Source organism: Acomys russatus, chromosome 13 (assembly GCF_903995435.1).
Source record: "Acomys russatus chromosome 13, mAcoRus1.1, whole genome shotgun sequence".
In the NCBI taxonomy this organism is placed as follows: domain Eukaryota; kingdom Metazoa; phylum Chordata; class Mammalia; order Rodentia; family Muridae; genus Acomys; species Acomys russatus.
This window is the reverse complement of record NC_067149.1, coordinates 164,736-190,994: the sequence shown is the minus strand read 5'-3', so window position 1 is coordinate 190,994 and position 26,259 is coordinate 164,736. Positions and strand designations below refer to the sequence as shown.

The 26,259-nt window shown below is 44.3% G+C and overlaps 1 protein-coding gene across 1 annotated transcript in view; it reads right to left on the bottom strand.

Moving 5' to 3' along the window:
* Nucleotides 1-26,259, bottom strand: part of Eif2ak3 (eukaryotic translation initiation factor 2 alpha kinase 3) — a 58,030-nt gene that overhangs the window by 6,016 nt on the left and 25,755 nt on the right. Inside the window, exons 3-14 of the mRNA XM_051154684.1 lie at nt 25,676-25,870; nt 23,936-24,069; nt 21,439-21,673; nt 20,532-20,694; nt 18,690-18,830; nt 17,548-17,670; nt 17,025-17,245; nt 14,099-14,211; nt 12,426-12,548; nt 10,328-10,477; nt 7,961-8,741; nt 3,380-3,547 (exon numbers count right to left, since the gene is read on the bottom strand). Of these exons, the coding sequence (XP_051010641.1) occupies nt 3,380-3,547; nt 7,961-8,741; nt 10,328-10,477; nt 12,426-12,548; nt 14,099-14,211; nt 17,025-17,245; nt 17,548-17,670; nt 18,690-18,830; nt 20,532-20,694; nt 21,439-21,673; nt 23,936-24,069; nt 25,676-25,870 (2,547 nt within the window). The remainder of the gene's footprint in view (nt 1-3,379; nt 3,548-7,960; nt 8,742-10,327; nt 10,478-12,425; nt 12,549-14,098; nt 14,212-17,024; nt 17,246-17,547; nt 17,671-18,689; nt 18,831-20,531; nt 20,695-21,438; nt 21,674-23,935; nt 24,070-25,675; nt 25,871-26,259) is intronic.

The following is a 26,259-nucleotide window of genomic DNA, read 5'->3' as shown; positions in this document are numbered from 1 at the left end:
GAATCCTAGTTGTATTTAAAACCACTGCAGAACATAGTTATAAGTAGTTTGCAAGGAAAATAATTATTTGAACTCAAGGAATTAAACACCACCAAACCAAATAACCCAATTAGGAAATGGGGCTCAGAACTAAAACAGAGAATTCTCAACAGAGGAATATCAAATGGCTTAGAAACACTTAAAGAAATGCTCAGCGTCATTAGTCATCAGCGAAATGCAAATCAAAACGACACTGAGACTTCACCTTACACCCATCAGAATGGCTAAAATCAAGAATTCAAGTGACACCACATGCTGGCGGGGATGTGGAGAAAGAGGAACACTCCTTCATTGCTGGTGGGAATGCAAACTGGTACAACCACTTTGGAAATCTATCTGGCGCCTTCTCAGAAAAATGAGAATAAGGCTTCCTCAAGACCCAGCTATTCCACTCCTTGGAATATACCCAGAAAATGCTCTACCACACAATAGGGACATATGCTCAACCATGTTCAGAGCTGCCTCATTCATAATAGCCAGAACATGGAAACAGCCTAAGTGTCCCTCAGTAGAAGAATGGATAAAAAAAACTGGTACATTTACACTATGGAATACTACTCAGCTATTAAAAACAAGGAAATCCCAAAATTTGTGGACAAATGGATTGAACTAAGTGAGTTCACCCAGAAGCAGAAAGACTCAAATGGTATATACTCACTTATATCTAGACATTAGCCCAAGGGGCATGTCCCATGAAAGTCTTCACTTACCAGGAAAGTGGGTCAGAGGGAGGACATCCTATTGGAACTTTAGGTGAGAGAAGCATGGGAGAATGGGGAAATAGAAGGATCCTGAGGGTCTTAGAAACCTACAAGAACAACATTATGGCAGGCGGATCTGGGCCCAGAGGTCCTGCTCAAACTATGACACCAGCCAAGGACAATATGCGCAGTAAACTTTGAACCTCTACCCAGATCTAGCCGATGGACAGGACATTCTCCCCGCTGAGTGGAGAGTGGGGACTGACTTTCATACAAACTCTGGTGCCCCATCTTTGACCACGTCCCCTTGATGGGGAGGCCTGATGGCACTCAGAGGAAGGATAGCCGCCTACCAAGAAGAGACTTGATACTCTATGAGCATATACAGGGGGAGGAGGTCCCCATCAGTCACAGTCATAGGGGAGGGGAGTAAGGGGTAAGTGGGAGGAAGGAAGGACTGGGAGGATACAAGGGATGGGCTAACAATTGAGATGTAATATGAATAAATTAATAAAATATTTTTAAAAAATTTTTGTTTTTTAAATGATCAGAATACCGTGCTTCATTTGTTCTCCCCCCCTCCCCCCCGCTCTGTCTCCCCTGGTGCCCCATCTTTTCCTGTTTCTCCTCCCTCCCAAGTAGTCCCACAAGCCTTCATGTAACATGGCGAGATACTAACTTTGATAGCTTAGGTTTTAGAAGGGGAGAAAAAATTTTAGAGAGTTAAAAATGCTACAAAATGAGTACATGTACATCTAGCTGGCTGTGGGTGTGGCTGCGGGCGAGGCTATGGCTGTAGGTGTGGGCATGGGCATGGCTGTGGCTGTGGCTGTGGGTGGGTGCTCCAGCTGCCAGGGCTATACCTTTTCTAGTGAGCGCCTTACTACCAAGCACCCAGAGTCAGCAATTCCTACTTTGCTTGCACAATACTTAAAATGTAAACATTATTTCTGACCCTGTAAAACAGTAGCAAATTTTTAATTATTTCTTAGTTTTTGAAGTTTATTTACTTTTGTGTATGCATGTACACAAATGCCACAGTATTTCTGTGCAGGTCAGACCACAACTAGTGGTAGTCTTTCCTTTCTTCAACCAGGTGGGTGTCAAGGATAGAAATCGGTTGGTGGCATGTGCCTTTACATATGGAACCATCTTGTTAGTTCATGATTGACTTTTAAAAATGCAATTAGGCTGGGCGTGATGGCATATGCCTGTAATCCTAGCACTTAGGAGGCATAAGCAGGCTGATCTTTGAGTTTGAGGCCAGCCTGGTCTACAAAGTGAAACAAGAACAGCCAAGGCTATACAGAGGAATCTTGTGTCAAACAAACAAGCAAACAAACACACACACAAAAATTAGGCTGGGTGATGGTGACACGCACCTTTAATCCCAGCACTAAGGAGGCAGAGGCAGGTGATCTCTGTAAGTTTGAGGCCAGCCTGGACTCAGAGTAAGTTCCAGGACAGCCAGGACTACACAGAGAAACCCTGTGTAACCAAAAACCCCAACCAACTAACCAACCAACCAACCCAAAGTAATTAAGCCTCTTTTATATCAATTCTGATAATATGCTGATGTATAAAATTAGGGAAGTTGAGGAAAATACACAATAGTTTAAAATTTCAAGTTCTCTCACTGAGATAAGACATAATGGTGGTTGATAGTTGAGGTTCTCTGGTCTCTCTTCCTTGGGACACAGATGTATACTTAGAACATTTCAATATTCCACTGTCTTTATTTTTCCTTCACTAATCTTAGCTACATCACTTGATGAAGACTATCCAATTACCTAGGCCAACTGATTTCTCTGTGTGACTCATAAAACGTTTGCTATCTCCTTTTTTTTTTCTCTTATATTGTTCAATCATACCACAGCTTTTTTTTTTTATATAAGATTTATTTATTACACATCTAAGCCTGCAGGCCAGAAGACAGCACCAGGTCTCATTATAGGTGGATGTGAGCCACTATGTGGTTGCTGGGAATTCAACTCAGGGCAAGCAAGCAGTGCTCTTAACCTCTGAGCCATCTCTCCAGCTCTGCTATATCCTTTAACATTTATTTTTCTCTTCCTCCTAGGTAATCTGCTAGAGAAATGTACTGTTTTGATTTAAAACTATTAAAATCAAGCTGGTGACGATGTTGATTGTCGTAGGCTTACTCGCTGTCCTATGGCTGTCCTCTTCCCACTGAGCACAGACCATTACCACACTTAGGCAAGGCTCATGTAGTAAAACATTTATTCTATTGTTTGAGGCACATGCTGCTGATGTGCATCTGTCTGTCTCCTCCCCACACCTGATCTCTCTCTCTTTGGGTTTGTTAGACACGTCTCACTCTTTAATCTAGGCTGCGTCTAACTCATGGCAATCCTCCTGCTCCAGTTCTCCTGCTTGGTTTACTGCCATGAGCCACCATGCCTGGCTCTCTAAGTCTCTTTTGTTTTCAGGTTCTGGTTTAGAGGTGAAAGGGTATTTCATGCTTCTATTTTTGTACTCTGATCCTAGGGTGCAGTTGTGGTCCCCAGGGCAGAACTGCTTTAATAATTCTTAGGCTGTGCATTACTGGGTACTGGACCAAGAACACAGGAGAAGACTTACTAGGCACTACCTTCACTGCACAGCTAACTACAACTCACCTGCTCTGGGCTCATGTAGAGCTTGGTCCCTACTTGTCCCGTGTGTGTGGCATAGGCTGGCATTGGTGTCAGAACAGTCTGCTCTTCTTCATCCTGGTCCATTGCAGTCACTAGTCCAAAGTCTCCAACTTTGACCACATCATCCATTGTGAAGAATATGTTGGAAGGCTGGGGAAAAATAATTTTTAAAAAGCACAGTGAGTAATATACAGAGAAGGGAAGAAAGCCAAAAGAATTGCATCTGGTTTTAGAAAAGAAACTGGAAGTAGCTATTCTAAAGTATATGACTCTTAAAAATGACTCACTGTCCCATGAAGAGGAGTAGCTGGCCAACACAAGTTAGATTCTATGCTTTTTACGTTTTTGTTTTGCTATTGAGAGAAAGAATATGAAGCGGGGTGGGTGGGTAGGTGGAGGAGGCTCGGGGAGGAGCCGGGGAGGGGAAAGAATATGATCAAAGTATATTCTAAAGAGAGGAAGAAAAGCTGGGCAGTGGGGGCGCATGCTTTTAATCCCAGCACTGGGGTGGCAGAGGCAGGTGTGTTTCTGGAAGTTTGAGGCCAGCCTGGTCTGCAGAGGGTTTCAGGACACTCAAGGCTACATGGAGAAACAATGTAAAACAAGAGGGGGTGGGGGAGAGAGAGAGAAAGAGAGAGAGAGACAAAGACAGAGACAGAGACAGAGACACAGAGGGGGGATTGTGCTGGTCTAAGCTGTCTATTACTTACTATTAACTCATGTAACACAGCCCTTTGAAAATCACTGTTTGCCCCCCACTTTCTAAATATGGAATCCAAAGGCCCAGTAGTTAAGCAAATTGCCTGAGGCTCCCCAGCCAGCAAGTGGTACAGCCAGGAACTGAACTGAACTGAACCTGGCTCTGCCTTTGCTGCTGTATCCCGCAGGCCTTATTCTATGGGAGAAGACTGTCTGGTCACCTAACCAATGCTGCACACCCGTCATCTGGTCTGTGTCTGAGCAGGAAGCAGCCTATCGAGGGCCATTAGAACTCAGGAGTGCTGTTCCACCCTGCTTCCACCCCACGGCCTCTGTCCTGAGCTCTAAATTCCCACTTGAATTTACATATTAGATGCAGCTAACCAAATGTCTCCTCCAGGTCCCCTACATGAAATCTATCACTTCCTCCTGAGTCTACAGTGACACAGCGAGTGTGTTTTTAAGCACCAAAAGAGGAGCCAGTTAGCTCATAAAAATCAAACCCCATCATACTTCCAGCACTGCCAGAAAGTAACACTTCCTTTGATTCCTAAGATACCATTATCCAATTTTTACTTTGAAGCAATGAGGTAATTGTAACTAAAATCTGTGGTAATAACGAGAACTTTCTCACCAACAGCCTCATATCAGAGGCTCTGCCTTTCTTCCTTTTTCTCTCTCCTTCTTCCCCCAGCCAGTCTACAGATCTGAAACCTCATGCCTGGTCTGTAAGAGCTCCTGCGAAGGGGCACTTGTGTGGGAACTCTTTCTGTCAGGTTCTCTTGAGTCTCAAGTGCTCCAGGTTGATCTCAACTTCACTATGTAGTGAAGATGACCTTGGAACTCTGATCTTTCTCCTCAGTTCCTGTTTACATGGTGCTGAGGACCAAACACGGCTTCAGGCGTGCTAGACAAGTGCTATACATTCCCAGCATCCCGCTCCCATCTCCAACAGCAGTTACTGACCAAGCCCTTAAAAGGCAATGTTCGTCTCTCTAGCATCTATCTCCTGTGCTGCATCCTGACCTTGTGAACTCTCTTCTTCCATGCTTGCCTAATCCCTTCCCTGCCAAGGTTTCCAGTGTCGGGTTGGTCCTTGATTTACTGAGACTAAGCCTCAGGATTTCTGGCCAACTTGGGGGTGGGGGAACACCACCCTCTACCAACCCCCGTGCCCCGCAATAAAGCTTAAAAGACAAACATGTGCAAGAACCATTGGCTGTTATCTTGAGTCTGTGACAGGAGAGCCTGGCTAAAAGTGGAAAGAAGAAATAGGGAGAAGAGAATGTGCTCACCAAATTGTCTGATCCTAGCTGATGCTTTACCCTGACAGATCCTGTAGGCTTAGTCACCACAGTGCTTTTGGTTGCAAGCTGCAGAAAATCCAAAATAAATTAAACCAAGGGTCCAAGACATGCTAGGCATTGCTGTGAGGCTGGGATGAGAAAACAAGGTGGGCATGGTTTGGCCCTCCATGGGAGAGGACAAAGGAACTACATGTGATGAGGCTGACAAGAGAAACAGGTTCTCTGAGGAAACACCAAGAAAGGCCCAAAGCTGAGCTGGAGCTGGAGAGGCAGCATTAGAAGGTTTAAACATTGAAGACTTGGGTCAGAATGGGTGCGCGTGTGTGTGTGTGTGTGTGTGTGTGTGTGTGTGTGTGTGTGTGTGTGTGTGTGTGTGTGTGTGTGTGTAAAATACAGGCTTTCCAGTGAGAAAAAAATTCATGGTGATATTTTTGTCTACATGCTAGATATTTTTGAAATGACTGCCTTTTCAAAGGAATAAACTTATATATATATGTGTATATATATATATATATATATATTTTTTTTTTTTTTTTTTTTAAGAAAAACTAAAGGGAAAATTAACTTTCTTTTGGCAATTTTTCAAGTGCATATGCAAATAGGAAAAGGTCACAGCATTGAGCAAACCTTTCGCCAACATCTTTGCTCACATTATAAAACCAGCCAACTATTACTGTTAGGAAGGCATTGGCCTTCACTTTCTATGGGCTGCTTCTGTATGACAAGAGTAAGCCCAACAGGGAATCTGCACGCCCGTGAGGAAGGTTGACCGCTCACACCTCAACAGCTAGGACCAGCCATCTTAAGCTAAAGGACTCTCTATTGTAAGACATCTCCATCCCAAGCAGGCTAGCCTGAAATTTGCTATGCAGCCAAAGACTGACAGTGAAGATTGAACTCAGAGCCTCACTGCATGCTACCTAAGTACTCCACCAATGGAGATACGCTCCCAGCCCTAGAAAACAACTCCTGTTATAGCTGCTTTAGTATCTGAAGCAAAACTTTGTGGTTATATAAAATAAAACTTATAATGCTTAAAACGAGGCCAAATCTGCCAAGTGTTTAAGGAATGTTTATAGGTTTCATATACACCTGCGGGGGGTAACAGGAACATGTGGGCCATGGCAAGAAACAGTCTAATAAGCTGGGTGGTGGTGGCGCAGGCCTATAATCCCAGCACTCGGGAGGCAGAGGCAGGTGGAGCACTGTGAGTTCGAGGCCAGCCTGGTCTATAAAGTGACTCCAGGACAGCCAAGGCTACACAGAGAAACCCTGTCTCAAAAAACCAAAATAAATAAATAAATAAATAAATAAAAAAGTTTAATAGACTCAACAAACTAGCTACAGTTTGGTATGTTTGTTTTTAGAAATGTATACTATGGAAACTCTCTCTCTCTCTCTCTCTCTCTCTCTGTGTATGTGTGTGTGTGTGTGTGTGTGTGTGTGTGTATGTATTGGTTTTTCAAGACAGGGTTTCTCGGTGTAATACAGCCTTGGCTGTCCTGGACTAGCTTTGTAGACCAGGCTGGCCTTGAACTCACAGAGATCCACCTGCCTCTGCCTCTGCCTCTGCCTCTCAAGTGCTGGCATCAGAGGCATGCACCACCACACCCATTTCATCTTCCTAAGTAGTGCACTAGTGCTCAGAGTTGGAATTTTATGCAATTTTGCACACTGCATTGCTTCACTGTTCAATAATGTATACTGTGAGCTAGGGTTTAAGTTTCATAGCTATAGCCACCTGGTTAAGCATTTGCTACCTTTCTCCAGTTGGTGTCTTCCTCAAAGCCCACAGTCAGTAACGGGGCGAAAACAGGGATATCTTCTGCCCCAAATCTGAGCTGGCTAGTGAGATGACTCATCCCGCCTTCTCCTCAGGTCCCTTTCACCATGTGCTGCAGAGACTCTAGCGTGCCTGTGCCAAGGTTACTCAAAGCCTTAAGAAGTTGGGGCCAGTGAAACGGCTTAGTGGATAAAGACAGTTGGTGCCAAGCCTGACAACCTGAGTTCAATCTCTGGGAGCCACATGGTGAGAGAACCGACTCTGATATAAGTTGTCCTTTGACCTCCACACATATAGCAAGCACACACACGTGTGTGTGTGTGTGTGCTCTAAATAACTATAATAAACACACACACACACACACACACACACACACACACACACACACACACACACACAGTTTTTCAAGACAGAGCCCAGGCTGGCCTCCAACTTAGAGGTAGGCAGGCCTGCCTCTACCTCCTGAATACTGGGATTAAAAGCATGTGTCGCCATTGTTTGGCAATGTAAATATAAAGCAGAGGAATGATATGGTATAACTGCTCATGGTAGACTTTAGATAGAGATTCTTTTCCCCATCAGGACTATTGGAAACGCCTTTTACAGTAAAACAAAAGCGAACAGGTTCTAGAAGACAATCGTGATCTGCCTGAAGCTTTCGAGGCTGAGACTTCCTTCCTGGACTTCTGCTCTCTGAGGCCTTTACATCACTTCACTTTGCTCTGCGCCCCACGCCCCACCCAAACCCTGGTGTGACAGTCTCTGGCTACAGACCTTGAGGTCCCTGTGCATGAGTCCCTTGCTGTGCAGAAACTCCACGGCCTCTGCGATCTGCAGGAAGATGTGCAGGCACACGCTGCGCTCCCTGTCCTCCATGCTGCAGCGTCGGTTCATCCAGTCTTTAAGGTTCTCCTTCCTGCACAGCTGCATCTGAATGTACAGGTACACCTTGGGTGAGCTGGGCTGCAGCTGGTCCACGGTGTTCTTGGTGAAGTCTAGACTCAGAGTGGTGGGCCTGGTGGGGGAGGTAGACAAGGTGACTTCTGAAGAAGATCTGCTGCTGGCGCACTTGAAGTCCGTCAGCTTACTAACATAATGGTTGCCATTATACAGCCGGTTCCCTCTGGGGTCCTCCTTACTGGATGCATTATCACAGCCAGAGTCTTCAAACACTATGGAAGAGGAGGTTCCCTCCCTCGACCTTACGTAGGGAGAAGCTTCAGAAGGACAAAGTTCAAAGGAGTGTCCCTCGTCATGGCCATCCACGGTACCATCTTCCACATCGCACTCTGTCAGGCAGCTGTCCTGGAGGTTGTGAGCTGCATCCACTGACTCGCTGTTGTCTCCACAGTCTGTCCCTGAGAACTCTAGCGGAGAGAACTGGCTCTCAGATGAGCTGGTCTGGCCACAGGAAATGCCCACTGAGAAAGACCGGCTTCTTTGAGGTGAAGGAGCTATGACCTCAATATGCTCCTTTGTAGAGAAAGGATCCACCCTGCGGATCTTGACAGACGGTGCGTCCATGGGGCTAGGGGAGCTGAGTGGCCAGTCTGTGCTAAAAATGGCAGGCATACAAAGAATTGAATGAATATACGTCAATTTTATGAGACTTGGACCTTGGTTTAAAATGTCTCAATTATAACAAATACACTTAGCAAAAACATATAGGGGAAATAAAACACCACGTGGGGCAAGAACAACCTTTCCTAACTTTCCAGAATTTTTATTTGAAAGCTTAATTTTATCTGTTTAAAATTTGTGTATATATGTGTACACCTTGTTATGTTTGTGCACCTCATGTGGGCAGTGCTGGTAGGGCCCAGAAGAGAACACTGGATTCCCTGGAACTAGGATTATAGGCAGCTGTGAGCCTCCCGATGTGGGTGCTGGGAACTGAACCCCAAGTCCTCTGTAAGAGCAGCAAGTGCTTTTAACTGCTGCTGAGCCATCTCTCCAACCCTGGGGGCTTAATTATATACTTGAAATAGATATCTGTGTGTAGCCTTTTGTATAAAATGTAAAATAGTAAAGCAATACCAACGACAGGGCCAGTCACATCTGAAGCCTCTATGCAGATTTAAGGAGCTCACAGGCCTTGATACAAGCAGCCACGTCCCCTAGTCCTGGGTCTATAATAAGTGTCACTTAACAAGACACCTCCAGGGCCTGAATGCTCTGCAGGCATGTTGCTTCATTACTCTTCATTGTGGTTTTTGAAGGGGCTTCCTTCCCACTGCACATCATGCATCGATAACACAGAGTGAGAAACGCAGGCTACCTAAGTATGTGTACTTTTAAAAGCTGAAATAGCTAGCCAGACAGTGGTGGCTCACACCGTTAGTCCCAGCAGACGCAGAGGCAGAGGACAGTGGATGTCTGAGTTCAAGGCCAGCCTGGTCTACAGAGCGAGTTCCAGGACAGCCAGGGCTACATAGAGAAACCCTGACTCAAAACACCAAAAAAAACAAAACAAAAAAACAAACAAACTTGAAATAGCCTAAAACTATTTCAAATGGAGTTATAAATTGTTAACTGCCAAGAGAAAAACTCCACACAAAAGAAAAAAGAATGGATAGATACACACAGAAGCACTTCATATTGAGAAAAGCCATGTGGATTCCTTAAGCATTGCTCTTATTAAGAAAAAGCACAGATCTCTGTGAGTTCGAGGCCAGCCTGGTCGACAAAACAGGTCCAGGACAGCCAAGGCTACAAGAGAAACCCTGTCTCGAAAAAAAACAAAAACAACAACTACAATAATTACAGGAAACAAAAAGCATGTTGAGAAAGCCTAAACCAAATCTCAAGCACTTTTTTTGGGGAGAGTGGTTTTGGACAGGGTTTCTCTGTATATCCCTGGCTGTCCTGGACTCACTTTGTAGACTAGGCTGGCCTTGAACTCACAGGGATCCACCTGCGTCTGCCTCCTGGGGGGGGCGGAAGCTAAGATTAAAGGTGTGTGCCACCATGCCTGGCTCAAATCTCAGGTACTTAACAAGTGGTGATAGAATAACCATGATAATTCAAGATGGAATGCTACATCAGCTTTTTTTTTTTTTTCAGGTCCCTGAAATGATACCACGTCCACAGCAAAGGGCTGGCCTTGAAGTAGACACTCGTAACTCTGTCTAACCAAGCTACCTTTCATCTTTCAGCCAGATCTCATCCATCTCTTCTTGCCACTTCTCTGGTGGTGTTTCCAGCCAGGCATTGAAATACCGCACAATGCCAGGGTGTTCCAGCTTAGCCAAGGCTTTCACCTCCCTCATCACCTTCTCCCGGGCCAACTCCCTGGAATACAGAAAATAAGATGGTCTGTCCATATCTCAAGTATTTGATGTCCAAAGTTGAAAACAGAAGAATACATCAGAAGTCCCTTTGAATATAAAATTAAGAACATATGAGTTAGCCTGTCATATATTAGTACTGAATTTCTTTTTTAAAAAGTGTCTTTTAGGGTTTTTACCCCCATTCTGGAAATAATAGCTAGACATATACCTATTTTCTGATCTAAATAAAGTTTCTTAGCTGAATAAAAATCACTATTGACTCTTAAATGTCTGTTGGTCCCTGTGAAGAAGAGCCAGCTAGAATAGAGGGTGCTGGGCAGACCTGTGAGGGATGCTCTATGTAGATTAGGTGAAAAGAGGTAGGGAGACCTGTCAACTGCCAGACAAAAGGAAGCAAAAGGAAGAATGGAACCTGAGCAGCAGCATCCATCGCTCTGGGCTCCCTGGCTGTAGCAGCATCCATTGCTCTGTGTTCCCTGGCTGCAGCAGCATCCATCACTCTGTGTTCCCTGGCTGCAGCAGCATCCATCACTCTGTGTTCCCTGGCTGCAGCAACATCCATCACTCTGTGCTCCCTGGCTGCAGCAGCATCCATCACTCTGTGTTCCCTGGCTGTAGCAGCACCCATCGCTCTGTGTTCCCTGGCTGCAGCATCATGCATCACTCTGTGCTCCCTGGCTGTAGCAGCACCCATCGCTCTGTGTTCCCTGGCTGCAGCATCATGCATCACTCTGCACTCCCTGGCTGCAGCATCATGCATCACTCTGCACTCCCTGGCTGCAGCATCATGCATCACTCTGCACTCCCTGGCTGCAGCAGCATCCATCACTCTGCACTTCCTGGCTGCAGCAGCATCCAATGTGACCAGCTGCCTCATGCTCCTGCCACCAAGCCTTCCCTGGCATGGTGGATTGTATCTTTAAACTGAGTCCAAACAAGCCCTTCCTCCCTTGAGCCACATTTGCCAGGCACTTGTTACAGCAATGAGAAAAGTAACTGGTATTACTGGCATTAGACACACTTACCTGGCCTGGAACTCATGATCCTCCCACCCCGGCTTCCTGAGTATGGAGACTATAGGCATGCACTTCTGATCCAGGGTAATTCTTGGATATAGAACATCCCTGAGCTACAGGGGGGTGATGGCAACTTTATAGTGGCCCACTGGGGGTGTGCCTAGAAGGGGACCTGTGAGTGCTGAGCCTTTCTCCCAACCATGATGTGAACTGTTAAGCGGTTTTCTCTGCTTTGTCACAGGCCAAAAGGCAATGAGGCCACCTCACCATCAACTGAAACCTTGACCCTGGAACCAAAAGTGAGTTATCTGGTCTTTTGTTACATTAATGTAGCCAACGAATACACTGTAACAAAAATGATTCTGGAATGCTGTGACTATAGTTTCTATACTTGCCTCTGGGGGAATATTGAGTTAAGAATTTGTAGAGATGCCTGTGTACATGTGTTGTGGTTAATGCTTGTGTGTATGTGTATTATGTGGCCATATGTGTACGTGAACACATAAAACCATAGGAAGGTGTTGGCATCATCCATCATGTTCCTTTTAAGGTAAGGTCTTTCTGAACCTGAAGCTTGCCTTTTTTTTTTTTTTTTTTTAAATCTAGGCTAGAAGCCAGCAAGCCTCAGTGATCCCTGTCTCCATCCCCTCTGAGGTTCCAGGATGCTCAGCTTTTTATTTGGGTCGTGGGATTTGAACTCTGGTCTTCATGCTTATGCAGCAAGGGCATTTAACCTCCAAGCTATCTATCTTCCTGGTCTGAAAGGCCACTCTTTAAAGCAGTCTGTAGCTCACAACTTTAAGACCACTTGCTACCTGGCAGCACTCAGAACCAAAGAGTTGGAAGAAGAAACTACATTGTGATTATGAGCACAAGAAGGATGTTTTGCCTATGAGATGAGATCTGAGTTTACTAAACAGTGTCACTCATTACCTATTGGGGAGACGGATCCTCTTGATAGCATAATTGCAGTCATCTACTTTGTTTTTAGCTTCAAAGACAACTCCAAAGCCACCACGGCCCATGCACTGAATTGGCTCAAAATCTGTTAGATATCTTAAAAAAAAAAACAAAAAACAAAAAACTTTTAAAATATTACAATAACATTTCAATATTGAACAAAACCAGTTCAATATTACATCATCACATACGGATGCATAAATTCCATAAACTGTCAGCATATACTTCATAAAAAGCACAGCCTGAGTGTTACTAGCAGTATTCTTTCACCTGTGTGCATAAATAAGCAAACACACAAAGCCATACATTTCACATGAATAAGCAAACACACAGATGGCCTTGATTAGTTGGTATTCACTTGTTCTTATAGTAATTGTACTAATGCTCTGTCCTACCCCAAACTTTCTGTCGGCTACCAAAACACACTGTCTCCAATATCTAAGCTTTTGCTTCCTTTGGTATTTCTGACTCTGTTAAAAATGTTCTTTAGCTGTATTTCATTCGTTATTAATTTCCTCTGAAGAAAGTTTATCAGTCTTGTTATAGTTAAGTACACGTGTAGCTGGAACTCTCAGTAGGAACCAAAGCTGACATGCAGGGCTGCCTCAACAGTCAGTATGCCTACCATAGAAGGTGTTCGCCACCGTCGCTGGCAGCCTGTCTCCCTTTGGTGTCTCATGGCCATGCTGCTCCGGCCTCCTGACTGCTTGGATTACAGCAATAAGCCACCACGCCTGCCTGCCTAAGTTTCTTGACAGGTTCAGAGGGGAAAGTGTGTCTCAGGGTTGTATTTTCTCACTTCAAGCCCAGTTCACATTGAAGTTGGGTTCCCCACGGCAGAACTGATTTCATTATTTTTTTTATGTACACTGGGTACTGTAGTGAGAACACGGGAGGAGACATGGTCTAACCTACGCTGTGTATCACTCTCTCTTAGATTCAGGGTTCCTGTTCCTGCCCTGTGCTCTACTGGGATAGCTGCTTCTTTGCACGTAATGCAATCCCAGCCTCCCTTCATCCTGCTGGCCTCGCCAGTCTTCATGTTCCCACAGCCCTGTCCATGGAATGTATGGAATGCTTTCTTCTGCAGCTACGATGAAGCTCACGTGTCTCAGCACCACTGCAGCACGAAGACCATAAATATGGGCAAAACATTTTTTTCTTTGTATTTCTAGAATCTGGAAACTACCTGGCAAATCCAAGGCCTAACAAATGTCTGTTGAGTAACTGAGAATTAATGTATGCATGCCAGAGACTGCTCCAGCCACTCAGAGTGGAGACTTAGCTGTTCTACAGCATTGCTCTTACGAAGTACGTTATGACTTGTACACTCACGTTAATTTAGCAGTTGCCTCAGCTGGTCGGAGAACACTTAAGAAGGAGACATAATCAATGCCAACCCTCCCTGGGTCAATTACCTTCCCAGAGAAGGAAGAATGATCATCTGAGTTCCTAAAAATAGCTAGTCAAGGACCTCCGAACAAATCCGACCCCCACATGCGAAAGCCCTTAACAGTTCAAGGGCCAACCGTACCACCTTCTGATTTCCTAAAAAGAGGCATCTCATGCGTGATGGAAGACGTATGTGCCTTCACAGCCGAGTCCACCAAAGCTGACTGTATGCACCCACACTTCCTGAGCCTTACCGGGACACATATCCTGAGTTTTTTATGTCGTTCCAGCTATTGTCACTGGCGTCAGCACTCACAGGGTCGTACTTATTTTCAGTTTGGCACTGAGTTTCAGACTCCTTCCTTTGCTGAGAAAGCAGAAAGCAATGACTATTAGGACAAAGCTGAAGGGAGGCCAGCTAGTCATCTTAGCCTGTGTGACAACACTGACAATCAAACAGCACTGGAACAAAGCCCAAGCACCAGCAGCCATTCCCACTGCCGTGGTGCTTGTCGGTAAACGGATTTTTGCTTCTTTTCTCTTTTTTAAAGATATTTTTTATTTTATGTGTATGAATGTTTGCCTTCATGTATGTGTATGCACCATATGTATATGTATGTGAAAGTGCCCACCCAGGCCAGAAGAGCACGTCAGATTCCTTAGAAATACAACAACAGATGGTTATGAGATGCCCTGTGGGTACTAGGAACTGAACCTGGCTCTTCTGTAAAAGAACTGTTCTTAACCTTTGAGCCATCTCTGCAGCCCTTGTAGATGCTTTTAAAAATGCACTGACAACAGAAAACTGAACCCAGCAATGTCTCTTTACCACCATCTAAAAGATTTTCTAGAGCAGTGGTTCTTAATCCCTTTGGGGGTTGAATGACCCTTTGACAGGTGTCGCCTAAGACCATTGGAAACAGAAATATTTACATTATGATTCATAACAGTAGCAAAATTACAGTTATAAAGTCGCAATGAATATAATCTTATGACTGGGGGTCACCACAAATTGAGGATCTGTATTAAAGGGCTGTAGCATAAGAAAGGGTGAGAACTATTGTTCCAGAGGATATGAAACATTAGCATGGTAAAGGGCAGAGGTAATCACGGCTCAGCTATTCATTAGCTGGTTCCTGTCCTGCCAGGGGCTGTGTACAGGCCTAGAGAGCTGGACAATTAACTAACTGGTCCAGAATGTCATCTACAGGCAGAAAGAAATGAGACACTCCCTATGAAATGTGTTAGTGAGGGAAGAGGCTGTTTTTGACATAAGCAGAGAACCTAGCTCGGGACGCTAAGGATCCAGATGTGGGAGAGATGAGTGCAGACCAGGCAGGGCATGAGTCGCTCAGAACCCTTGCACACTTCAAGAAGGACAAACTTTAACAAGACTGTGCAGTCAGTTATTAGAGGTTTTAAAACCAGGAAATGTGGGTGGAGTGGGGGATGGAGAAAGACTCGCAGACAGGAGTGGACTAGAGGCATGAACTCAGGTGGAAGATATTTTAGCAAACAGATGACGAGTGACAGTATTTGGTACAGAGGAAATGGAAACAGACAGAGGCACTCAGGAAGATGTTGGCAGATCTGGTGAGGAAGACGATGGGTTGGCTGTGGTAGGAGAGTGGAGCTCTGCAGACTGAAAATGAGGTGGACAGGCTGAGGATGGGTGGGGTGGATGAACACAGTCTGAGGTTTGGCTCCTTTGAGCTAGTTGTATAGTTCTCACTATGAAGTTGTGTACAGGGCTGGGGAGATGGCTCACAACCATCTATACTGGGATCTGATGCCCTCTTCTGGCATTCAGGTGTACATGCAGATAGAACACCACATATAGAACAAACGAATGAATGAATGAATGAATGAATCTATCTTTGGGCTGGAGAGATGGAAGCACACTGACTGCTCTTCCAGAGGACCTAGGTTCAATTCCCAGTACCTACACGGCAGTTCACAACTGTCTGTAACTCCCAAGATCTGACACTTTCATGTAGACATACATGCAGACAAAACACCAATGCACATAAAATAAAGGTAAATAAATTAAAAAAGAAAAGAAAAGAAAGTTGTTCTAGAGAAAGGACTTGTATCTAGGCTCAAACCCTGAATCTCGGCACCAGGAGTCTTTAGGCAGGCAGAACGCCGTCAGTTCCAGTCAACCTGGGTTACAGGCTAAGACCCCATCTTACACAAAAGGAGGGAGGAGAGATCTGGGAATCTCTTTATAAGGTGCTGAAGAAAAGGAGAACATGTGAGGAGACTCTCTGGACCCTGGGGTGTCCTGTGCTGGCCAAGAGAGGCTGAGGAAGGTGAAATCCTGAAGGATCCACTCCCACTCTCAAAGAAGATTTGGAATGGCCTGGGTCAAGGAAGGAAAAGCCACAGAGACACACACAACAGTGTCATCACAGGGGGCTCGGCACATTTAACACCACATTTAACAAAAGATCAGCTAAACCTTTTGTTGAGGTCAGCTTTGTGAGTTGTAAGGAGTGAAAGCCAGAACACAATGGAGTGAGGACTGAGAGAAGATAAGGAAACAGACATGGGGTGCAGCCATGCCTTGCATCACAGCCGTGCAGAACACATATACAACAGTGGTCAGAAATGTATTACTATTATTATTATTTAAAAAGATATTTTGTTTTTATTTATGTGTATGTGTGGGTATAACTATGCCAAGTATATGTGGGCACCCATGGAGGTCAGAAGAGGGTGTCAGATGCCCTGTAGCTGGAGTTACAGGCAGGTGAGAGCTGTCTGGTGTGGGTGCTGCAAAATGAACTCAGGGCCTAAACAAGAGCACAGGTGCTCTTAACCACCTCTCCAGGCCTCCCGCAACATTATAAACAAGTTGGAAACAACTGGCTAGTATTTTCTTTTACTATGCCTCCAGACACACAGACATCCCACACTGCGTTGTAGCCACACACTGTGAGGGTGCAGCATAGCGGCAGCAGGCTGTGTCATACTGTCTATTCTGTAGCAGTTCTGGCTGTTTATATTTGAGGATGCACACTCTAGGACATTTGCATCCCTAGATGGTACCTTCTTGGCTAAGTGACGGAGATGGTGTAGGTGATTTTATGGTAAAGTCTGAGTACACTAACCTTCCCATCCTGTCAGTTTCTATTTAGTAAACACTTTGAAGCACATCAGCCTGAAAGAGCATCTTACCCTGTGAGGCTGAGGATGGAAAAGCCTGCGCACGATAAAGGTTGTGGCTGCGATGCAAAGCAAGATGGTTCCAAATATTTCCTTCCACCAGTGCAGGAGGAGGACGGGGTCCTTCTTGCGGATGTTCTTGCTGTAGTGTGGGCTGTCCAGGAATCTGACTGTGATCTGCGTGCTCCGCTTACTCCTCTCTCTCTTGTAATACGGCAGATAGTAACCATTATCTGAGGAAGCAAACATCAAAGAGGGTTTTCTGTTAAGACAACTATAATAGTTGTTCTTTTTTTCCCCCGCCAAAACAGGGCTTCTCTCCCGACCCTGGCTGTCCTAGAACTTGTTCTGTAGACCAGGCTGGCCCTGAACTCAGAGATCCGTCTGCCTCTGCCTCCCAAGTGCTGGGATTAAAGGTGTGTGCCACCACCACCCACCCAACTTACCTTTTTCTTAATTCTATTAGTTAAATTTAAATAATTGAATGAGACAGATGAAACTGAAATATTTTCCATTTATGAGTACTGACACTTACCATATGGATATTGTAGGATTGAAAGCGCACCGTTACTATATTCTTCATGGGAAAACTTATCATTACTTAGACATTTGTCAAATTCATCAGACCCAACCAAGACGGGAGTCCTAGAAGGAGAATCTAAAGAGAATGTACACTATTAACCGTGTGACTTTAATACAGGCATAGGCTCCTTCATTCACTTAGCTGATATTTACCCATAGCTTAGTTCAAGAACACAGGCCAAAGAGCCCAACATCCTTGCTACTGAGACCAAATCAGTCCCACACTAGGAAGACGACCTCTCCCCAGTCTTGTGGGGAAGGAGATAATTTGAGCTCAGGAGTTGGAGATGAGCCTGGGCAACACAGTCAGACCCTATCTCAAAACAACAGATGCAGAAAGAGTCCTTCAAGGAATCACTGAAGAGTCAGCAAGATGGGTCACTAGGCAGAGGCATCTGCCTTAGAAGCCTCCAACTGGAGCTTGAGCTCTGCAACCCATATGGAGGTGGAAGGACAGAATTACTCATGGCTGTCCTCAGACTGACTCACGTGCAAGGGCATGAATGACCATCATAAAAGTAAACAATTTTTTTAAAGAAAGTAAATCAAGTATAACATTTTTAATGAAAACACACAAAAAGTGTGAAAAGATGACTAAAGAATTCATCTCAGATTCATTTACTTGTCTCAATGATGTGACAGCCTTGGCTGTCCTGGAACTCACTCTGTGGACTAGGATGGCCTCCAACCCAGAGACCTGGATGCCTTTGTACCACCATGGCCCACCATATTATTTCCCCTTTTTAATGCTATTTTTGTTCTTTGGTTTTAAAGACACAGTCTTTCTGTGTAGTCTGGTTGTGCAGAACAAACTGGCCTTGAACTAACAGGCATCTGATTGCTTCTGCACCCCACACCCCCCCTCCCCAAGTGCCTGGAACTAAGGTGTGCTTCTTGTTGTTGGGTTTTTGGTTTCTTTTGTTTTGTCTTGTTTTTTTGTTTGTTGTTTTTTTTTTTTTTTTTTTGAGATAGGGTCTTTTGTAACCCAAACTGACCTCAAACTCACTATGCAGCTGAAGAGCAGCAGGCCCATGCTACAACACCTGGCTTACCTAGATCCTTTATTAGTATTTGCAAAATTTCTAAGTGACTTACGAATTAAGGGCTTCCACTTGATGGTTGGCAGAGGAATAATTGCATTTTCGCTATTGACAGATTCCAAGGCTTTTGGGCTCGTAGGGAACTTTTCTGAGGCCCTGACGGATGACTGCAGGTACAGCTGGCCTCTGTACATCCCTGGGTCAACCACAAAAACATGTCAGCCCCATGACAGGAGTGCTTATAAGTTCACTTTGATTCAACGCACTTAGATGAACTTCACTTACTCCTCTGTCTGCAACATAGCTCTTTCCAGAGAAGATGCTCAAAGCATTTACATCTGACTCAACAAACCCAAGAGCACATATAAAGCCTCTACGATGTTCCTCTCTGAATAAATAGCACCTTTTCAGTAACAGAAAACTGTTCCAACTGAAACATTAAAAAATAAGACTCTGTGTGCCTCAAAGAGATGAAGTGATTGTCTCTGTAAGGGAAGTTTTATCTAAAAAACTATAATTTCAGGCCCATGACTAACAGTTTGGCCAAATGCTTATTGCAAAACATGCATGGTATTTTATTTTATTTAACAAAAATGAGAGAACTCTTTATTTCCAGGAATATATTATTTAAAGATATATTTGACCTTTGCATGTTGCCAAAAACATTTATTTGTTAAGATTACAGCTTTTCATGGAGACTAGGTTGATGTATGAGTGGCATATAGTTTAAATTTCTGACAACTTTATAACCTAAAATAATCCAAACAAATACAAACAATTTCAAAATGTATTTTTATGATACTCTCAGTTGTCCAGAATCACAGAACTTTGCTTCTGTTTTTCAGAAAAACTGTAAAGATGTCATGAAAGAAACAAACTATAGCTTGTAGGAGGTGAGCAAACCACTACAGTTGTGATGAAAGGATTTTTCTCTACACCAGTGGTTCTCAAAACTTGTGGGTCACGATCCTTTGGGGGGTCACATGTCCCTTTCACAGGGGCTTCCCCAGATCATCAGAAAACAGAGATACTTACGTTATGATTCATAACAGCAAAATTTCGGTTGTGAAGTAGCAACAAAAATAATTTTTGGTTGAGTGTTACCACAACATAAAGAACAAATGGGCCACAGCATCAGGAAGGCTATGAACCACTGCTCTACACGGATCCTTTTTAAGCCTTTCTACTGTAGGTCTCAGAGGAAAAGAAATATTATACTAATTAGGCTGCAGAACTGGACAAGTGGGGAAACTGCAGGAATGCAAACCAAAGCACAGATGTTAACTTAACTAAGCCAAAAGAATGTGCTCAGTAACTAAGTAGAAAGGACCATCAACCAAGCACGGTGGGCATCAGTGAGTGACCTTTTCCTGCACTGTGGGCATCAGTGGACCTTTTCCTGCATGGTGGGCATCAGTGGCCTTTTCCTGCATGGTGGGCATCAGTGGACCTTTTCCTGCACTGTGGGCATCAGTGGACCTTTTCCTGCATGGTGGGCATCAGTGGACCTTTTACTGCACTGTGGGCATCAGTGGCCTTTTCCTGCATGGTGGGCATCAGTGGACCTTTTCCTGCACTGTGGGCATCAGTGGACCTTTTCCTGCATGGTGGGCATCAGTGGACCTTTTACTGCACTGTGGGCATCAGTGGCCTTTTCCTGCACTGTGGGCATCAGTGGACCTTTTACTGCATTGTGGGCATCAGTGGCCTTTTCCTGCATGGTGGGCATCAGTGGACCTTTTCCTGCACTGTGGGCATCAGTGGACCTTTTCCTGCATGGTGGGCATCAGTGGACGTTTTACTGCACTGTGGGCATCAGTGGCCTTTTACTGCACTGTGGGCATCAGTGGACCTTTTATTGCACGGTGGGCATCAGTTACTAGTTAAACCCACCCACCTAAGTACACGCTGCTCTCTGTGGCTCCTCGAGCAGCTTCTACAATGTCTTCTTCATCTTCCAAGACTTCTTCATTTGCTGTGTAACTTGTATCATCAAACAGACTAATGGGGATGACTTTGCCGTCCCTCACCAACCAGGCAGACGCAATTGGAGTACAAAACTAGACACAAAGAGAAAAAAACCTTAGCAACTTAAGCAGTATGGTTTCAACTTGTAAATGTCTGTCTGTCTGTGTGCGCACATTAATTAATTAATTAATTTTTAGTCTCCCTCTTTCTGTGTGTGTGGCTATGTGGTGTGCAGATACACACACATATAGAAGCTAGATGTTAATGCTGGCTAACTTCTTCAGTTGCTTTGCACACTATTTTGTTTGTTTTTATTTTAAGTACATGCGTGTTTCACTTACATGCATGTTTGTGCACGTCTGGTGCCTGTGGAGGTCAGCAGAGTGTTGGATCGGCTGCAAATGGAGCTACAGGCAGTTGTGAACAGCCATGTGGGTGCTAGAAACCAGACCTGCGTCCCCTGCAGGAGCACCAGGAGCTCTTAACCACTGAGCCATCTATCTCCTCAGCTACGTCATCTTATTTTTTGATATAGGGCTTCTCACCAATTACAGGAGCTCACTGATTAGGCCAGGCTGGCCGGCCAACGAGCTCCATGGATCCACCTTTCTCTGCCTTCCCACGGCTGATAAGAGACCTGGGTCCCGAGGCCTAGCTTTTCGTCTGACTAAACCATGTCACCAGCTCTACAGAAATGCCTCTTAAAGTCACAATTTTAAAGCAGGAGACAGAGGGGGGAGGGTAGAGAGTGAGTGTATTACCCGCCTCTAGCAGTGTGGTAGTGTGGGCAAACAAGGAGTGGAGGACATAGCCAGTGAGTCAGTACTCTTGAATACCTGGTACTCCCATTCTAGGCGGCCTCCCTTCTTACTAAACGCCATGACCTTCCAATCAGCCACGGAAACTTTTATCACCGTGTCCAGCATAGTGGCTTCTTGTTCTTCCACATCTGAAATAATTTTAGAGTCTTCTTTGTTTCCACCCAGCTTAAAGGTGCTCTCGATGAATCCGGCTCTAGTTCCCATGTCTGGAATATACCGAAGTTCAAAGTGGCCAACACTGAAATTCCACCTTAAATTTACAAAGGCGTGTTTTAGAATCTTATATTTAAATGAAGGGACCACATAACAGCACACTTTTTTGACTGAAGAAGAAACTTTCTGGAAAGAAACGCAATGCTGATTTCCACCACAAGAGGACCTGAGAGAGCCATGCAACTAGCCATCCTGAGGTTGTAGACTGGAAACATCTATGGCTAGATGTTCTCTCAAACACTGACCCATATTTCATAAAGCACAACATAGTCACATTAAAATGAAGTGACATGCAGCCTGCCTTAATTTCTTAATTACCTGAGCAGAGCAAAATACAGCCCAATAAGCCAACGTAAAAGGCAAGATGTATAAATCAATTTTAGCTTCTAATGAAAAGATGACTTTGCAGAATCAATTCAACTTTTTTTCCAGTCATCTAAACCCTATTGTCAGATCTCTGGTGACCAAGATATGGTGGGTCATTCACTCTGTCCGAGGTGTCTGTGTTCTTATCTGTAAAGCAACAGAGCTAGCTTCCTCTATAGTTAGGAAACAGAAACTTCACGGAACTATTGATTTAACTATCCTGTCATGTCAGTTAGATATAAAACAGTCCAGATAAGAATTCCGAGATCCAGTGATACATGTATGTACATATACATACATGCTCATGCTTAAGAAATACGGAGCGTAGCGCGTGTGCACACACACACACTGGCCCTTTCGGTTCTGGTAACTCACAAATTGGCTAAGCTGCATTTCCGGCCCAGGTGGCCAAGCTCCCACAGAGCTCTCAGACTTAACAGCCTCAGCAGGATAAACAGTGGCAGGCAAATGTAAAGCTCTATTCACAGGCACCAGCCAGGGAAAAAAAACAAAACAAAACAAAACAAAACAAAAAAAAAAAAACCGACAAATGCATTCTTAACTGGGGTTGAAAAAACAAATTTCAGGAAGGACACCTGAATTCTATTTCATCAGGTGACAAAATCTGTTAAGTCTGGTTCAGTTTCAAAGGATCAATATGGGGTCTGAAGTGTTTGTTTAACTACGCAGGGAACTCAAGAGCTTATAGTAGCTCAGGTTTAAAAAGTGCAGGCATGAGAGAAGATCAGCACATCTAATAGCTGAACCATCTATTTAAGTGGGAAGTCATATAAGGGGTGCATTATTTGAAAACACGAGTATTAGGTCAAATGAATAACTAGTGCTTTTAAGGAAGGCAGAGTAAATGACTCCTCTAAACCTGGGAGCTGGGATTGCAGCTCAGAGGTGGGACAGTGCCTAGCACGTGCGAAGTGATCCTCGGCACTACAAAAATGAAAAGATAAGTAAATTAAAATAGAGCTAATGAGACAAACTATGAAACCACCTGCTAGACATTCAAAGAGTGCAGGTTAACTTTGTTTTAAGAATGTCCTGCCATTAAATATCTCCTGACAGGGATAAGATATATTCACTCCATGGGACTCTTGGTTACCACACCTTGTAGCACATGATGTGATGCTGTATCTTAGGCTTGAGAACCACCTTATGGTAAAGACATACTAGGGTCATTCCTATTTATAATTAAATCTGTTTCTCAGGAATTGGGCCATGCCCCACCTGCAACCTTAACTACATGGTTCTGTTCTGCTTGTCCCAGGAATGGCAATCATGTCCTTGCTTCAAAGGCTGCTATAACCACCTTGCAACCTTACTTTGTTTCAAAAGTGTTGTTATGGCTACTGTGTTATGACCACCTGTTGTTACAACCATCTTGCAATCATGTGTTTGTTTCAAGAGGTTGTTAGGACTAATTTGTGGTGCTTAAATTCTGCTCCTGCAACTCTGCCTATCTTGGCTGCCAAGTGCCCCATATCTTGGCTGCCAAGTGCCCCATTTGGGGTCCCCTAACCCTTGTGCCCATCAGGTCTAACGCTTATCTCTTGAACCCTGCTTTCAGCAGAAGACAGCTGTGAAGATGAATAAAAAAAGCGCGTTTTAATTAATTTGGCCATGGTTATTTGAGTCTGCGGTGTTTCTCCTCACATCTTTGGGATTAACATAAGAAGGCACTTATTCTTCAAAGTACATTGTGCTCTTAGGTTAACAAATGCTTCACAGAATCTCTACAAAGGAAAGTCTGCAAGAAATCTTGGGTTAAAGGAGCTGTGCTCTGCCGGTCCCTACCCCCACCTCCATGAGTTCTGTCTACAGAACTCAGAGATCCACTGACCTCTGCTCAGATTAAAGGTGTGCACCCCACACCTAGCTTTTGGAACTCCTACACAATGCCTTTACTCATTCTGATACCCACTTCTCACTGCCACTTCGAGGCCCAACTGCTCGCACAGTCTTCTGCGTGCGCTGTAGAAGCAAGATGTCTTCTTCTTCTTCCATTTCATCGCTATCCCACCGGCGACACCCCAAGGCAGAACAGATATACCTCAGCTGAAAAGACAGATGTAAGACGAGTCAAGGAAGGAAGACACACACACACACACACACACACACACACACACAGACACACACACACACACACACACACACACACACACACACACACACACACACACACACACACACACACACACACACATCCTGTAGCCCTGGCTGGCTTGGAACTTGCTCATGTAGACAAATCCAGTCTTGAAATCACAGAGATCCACCTGCCTCTGCCTCCCAAGTGCTGAGATTAAAATGTGCGCCACCACTGCCTGGCTTCTGGCTTGCAATATTTAAAAAGTAAAATAAAAATTTAAAAATCCATAATAAGTATCTAAGCTATGAGCTTCAGGTAGATTACTAAATGCTAAAAGGAGTTATTTAGAACCATGCAAGTTCCAACAATATTTATTTCAGGGAATGCATGATTTTAAGGATTTACGAGCACTATTGGGGGAGTTTCTTGGAATATACAAGAATAAATGAATAACTGATGGTATCTTTGCAGGCATGTCATTACTAAATTTCCAGATGAGCTGACAAAGCGATCAGTCTCACAATTCCGCCTTGCATTATGTATATGGTTTTGAAAAACCTGAACCTTTTCTAATATCCTTTGACCTAAGAAAAAAAGAAGGATCCTCAGTTTGATCCAAACTAAAATCACCACCCAAAGCAGAAACATGTTAGAATCCCAGACTTCTTGTAGCAGTACACCTAGCCAGAGAACCAGGTGACTGGTCAACCTGCTGTTTACACAGGAGAATACAAACATAAAGGGAAACTGAAGACATGCTCTAAAAAAGGGCAGCAACGGCCAGGCTGGAGAGCACGGAATGCGCAGTCTCCTCAGATGCCGCTGAGTGCGCAAAGCAAAAGCATCCGTGCAAGGTGGGTGAAAGGCCCAGCTGAGCTCTGGAACCAATAGGTTAAGACGTCACATTCCCAATCCTTTGCATAGTGGAAACTATACAGGAACTGTCTACTCATAAGAGGCAGGCTGACTGTGGACTGCGGCCCAGGGGTCTTGTTGGAGAGAATCAGCATCACTGATGACTTTATCACCAGCCTGATTGGAAGCAAATTTGACCTTGAAATTTCTGAATCTGTTAAAGGCTCAATTTCCTTATCTTTGTAGAGAGCAACAGCTATCTCCATGGGCAATTTTATAGGACCAAACCAGACAACAAGCAGCAATTATTCTTCTGAGGATTATTACTAATCTTTGAAGGGCTCTTTGCCTGTAAAAATGTGATATACAATACACAATCCTTAGGAATATTATGGAGAGTTTAAAAGCACCTAGGGCAGCAGGTCATATCTGTTAACTCTTCTGTTATCCTGGCTCTGAGGCTTACTCTTACCTTGAATAAACTTAGTTTCCTATTACTACCTCACAACTGTCTTATTAAAACAAATATATCCCCAGGGAGGAAGTGCAAAAGAGCTCACTGCCAATAGGACACAGGCAGGTGGATGTCGAGAGTTTGAGGCCAGCCGTGTGTGCACAGTGAGCTCCAGGCTGGCCAGCTACATAGTAGACCTGACTAAAAGCCCTGTTTCTTTTTTGCTGTTGTTTTCCAATACCCCCCATATAAACTTTGCCACTTACCTTTCCACTATATGCACTGAGTCCATATGTCGTAAGAGATTTTCCTCCAACCAAAACAACATCATCTCCAAATTTATATGAAGATTCGAGAAGTGACTCCACAGTGAAAGGGACGGCCTCCATGCTCTCTCGGTCGCGGTCCCACTGGAAGAGGTCTCCATCCAGGGACGGGATTATCATCTTATTACCAAACACCTGAAACAAAAGATGGCTTGTAAAGGCCTTCTCCCTGGAAGAGCAGTAACTAAGACGTAGGGTTTTGAGCAACATATAAAAGAACGCAATCTATCAGCCAGAAGGAGCTGAGAAGAACCGCGCGTCACCTCACGGGCCTACAGTCCCTGGGCCTGACAGTCCAGTATGGTTTTTTTCAAACTCTCCTATGCATCAAGAAGGTCTTATACTGATGAATAAGTTGTCAAAAGAGAGCCTGGGGATCCAGTGAAGTAAAAACAAACAAACAAACAAACGTCCACTCCCAAAACAACAAAGGCTACTGTAGTTTTTATAGCCCTTAATATGCGAAGGAACAATATAATTTTCTAGTAACTGGGTAGCCTACATTATTTTCTAGGCCTACATTA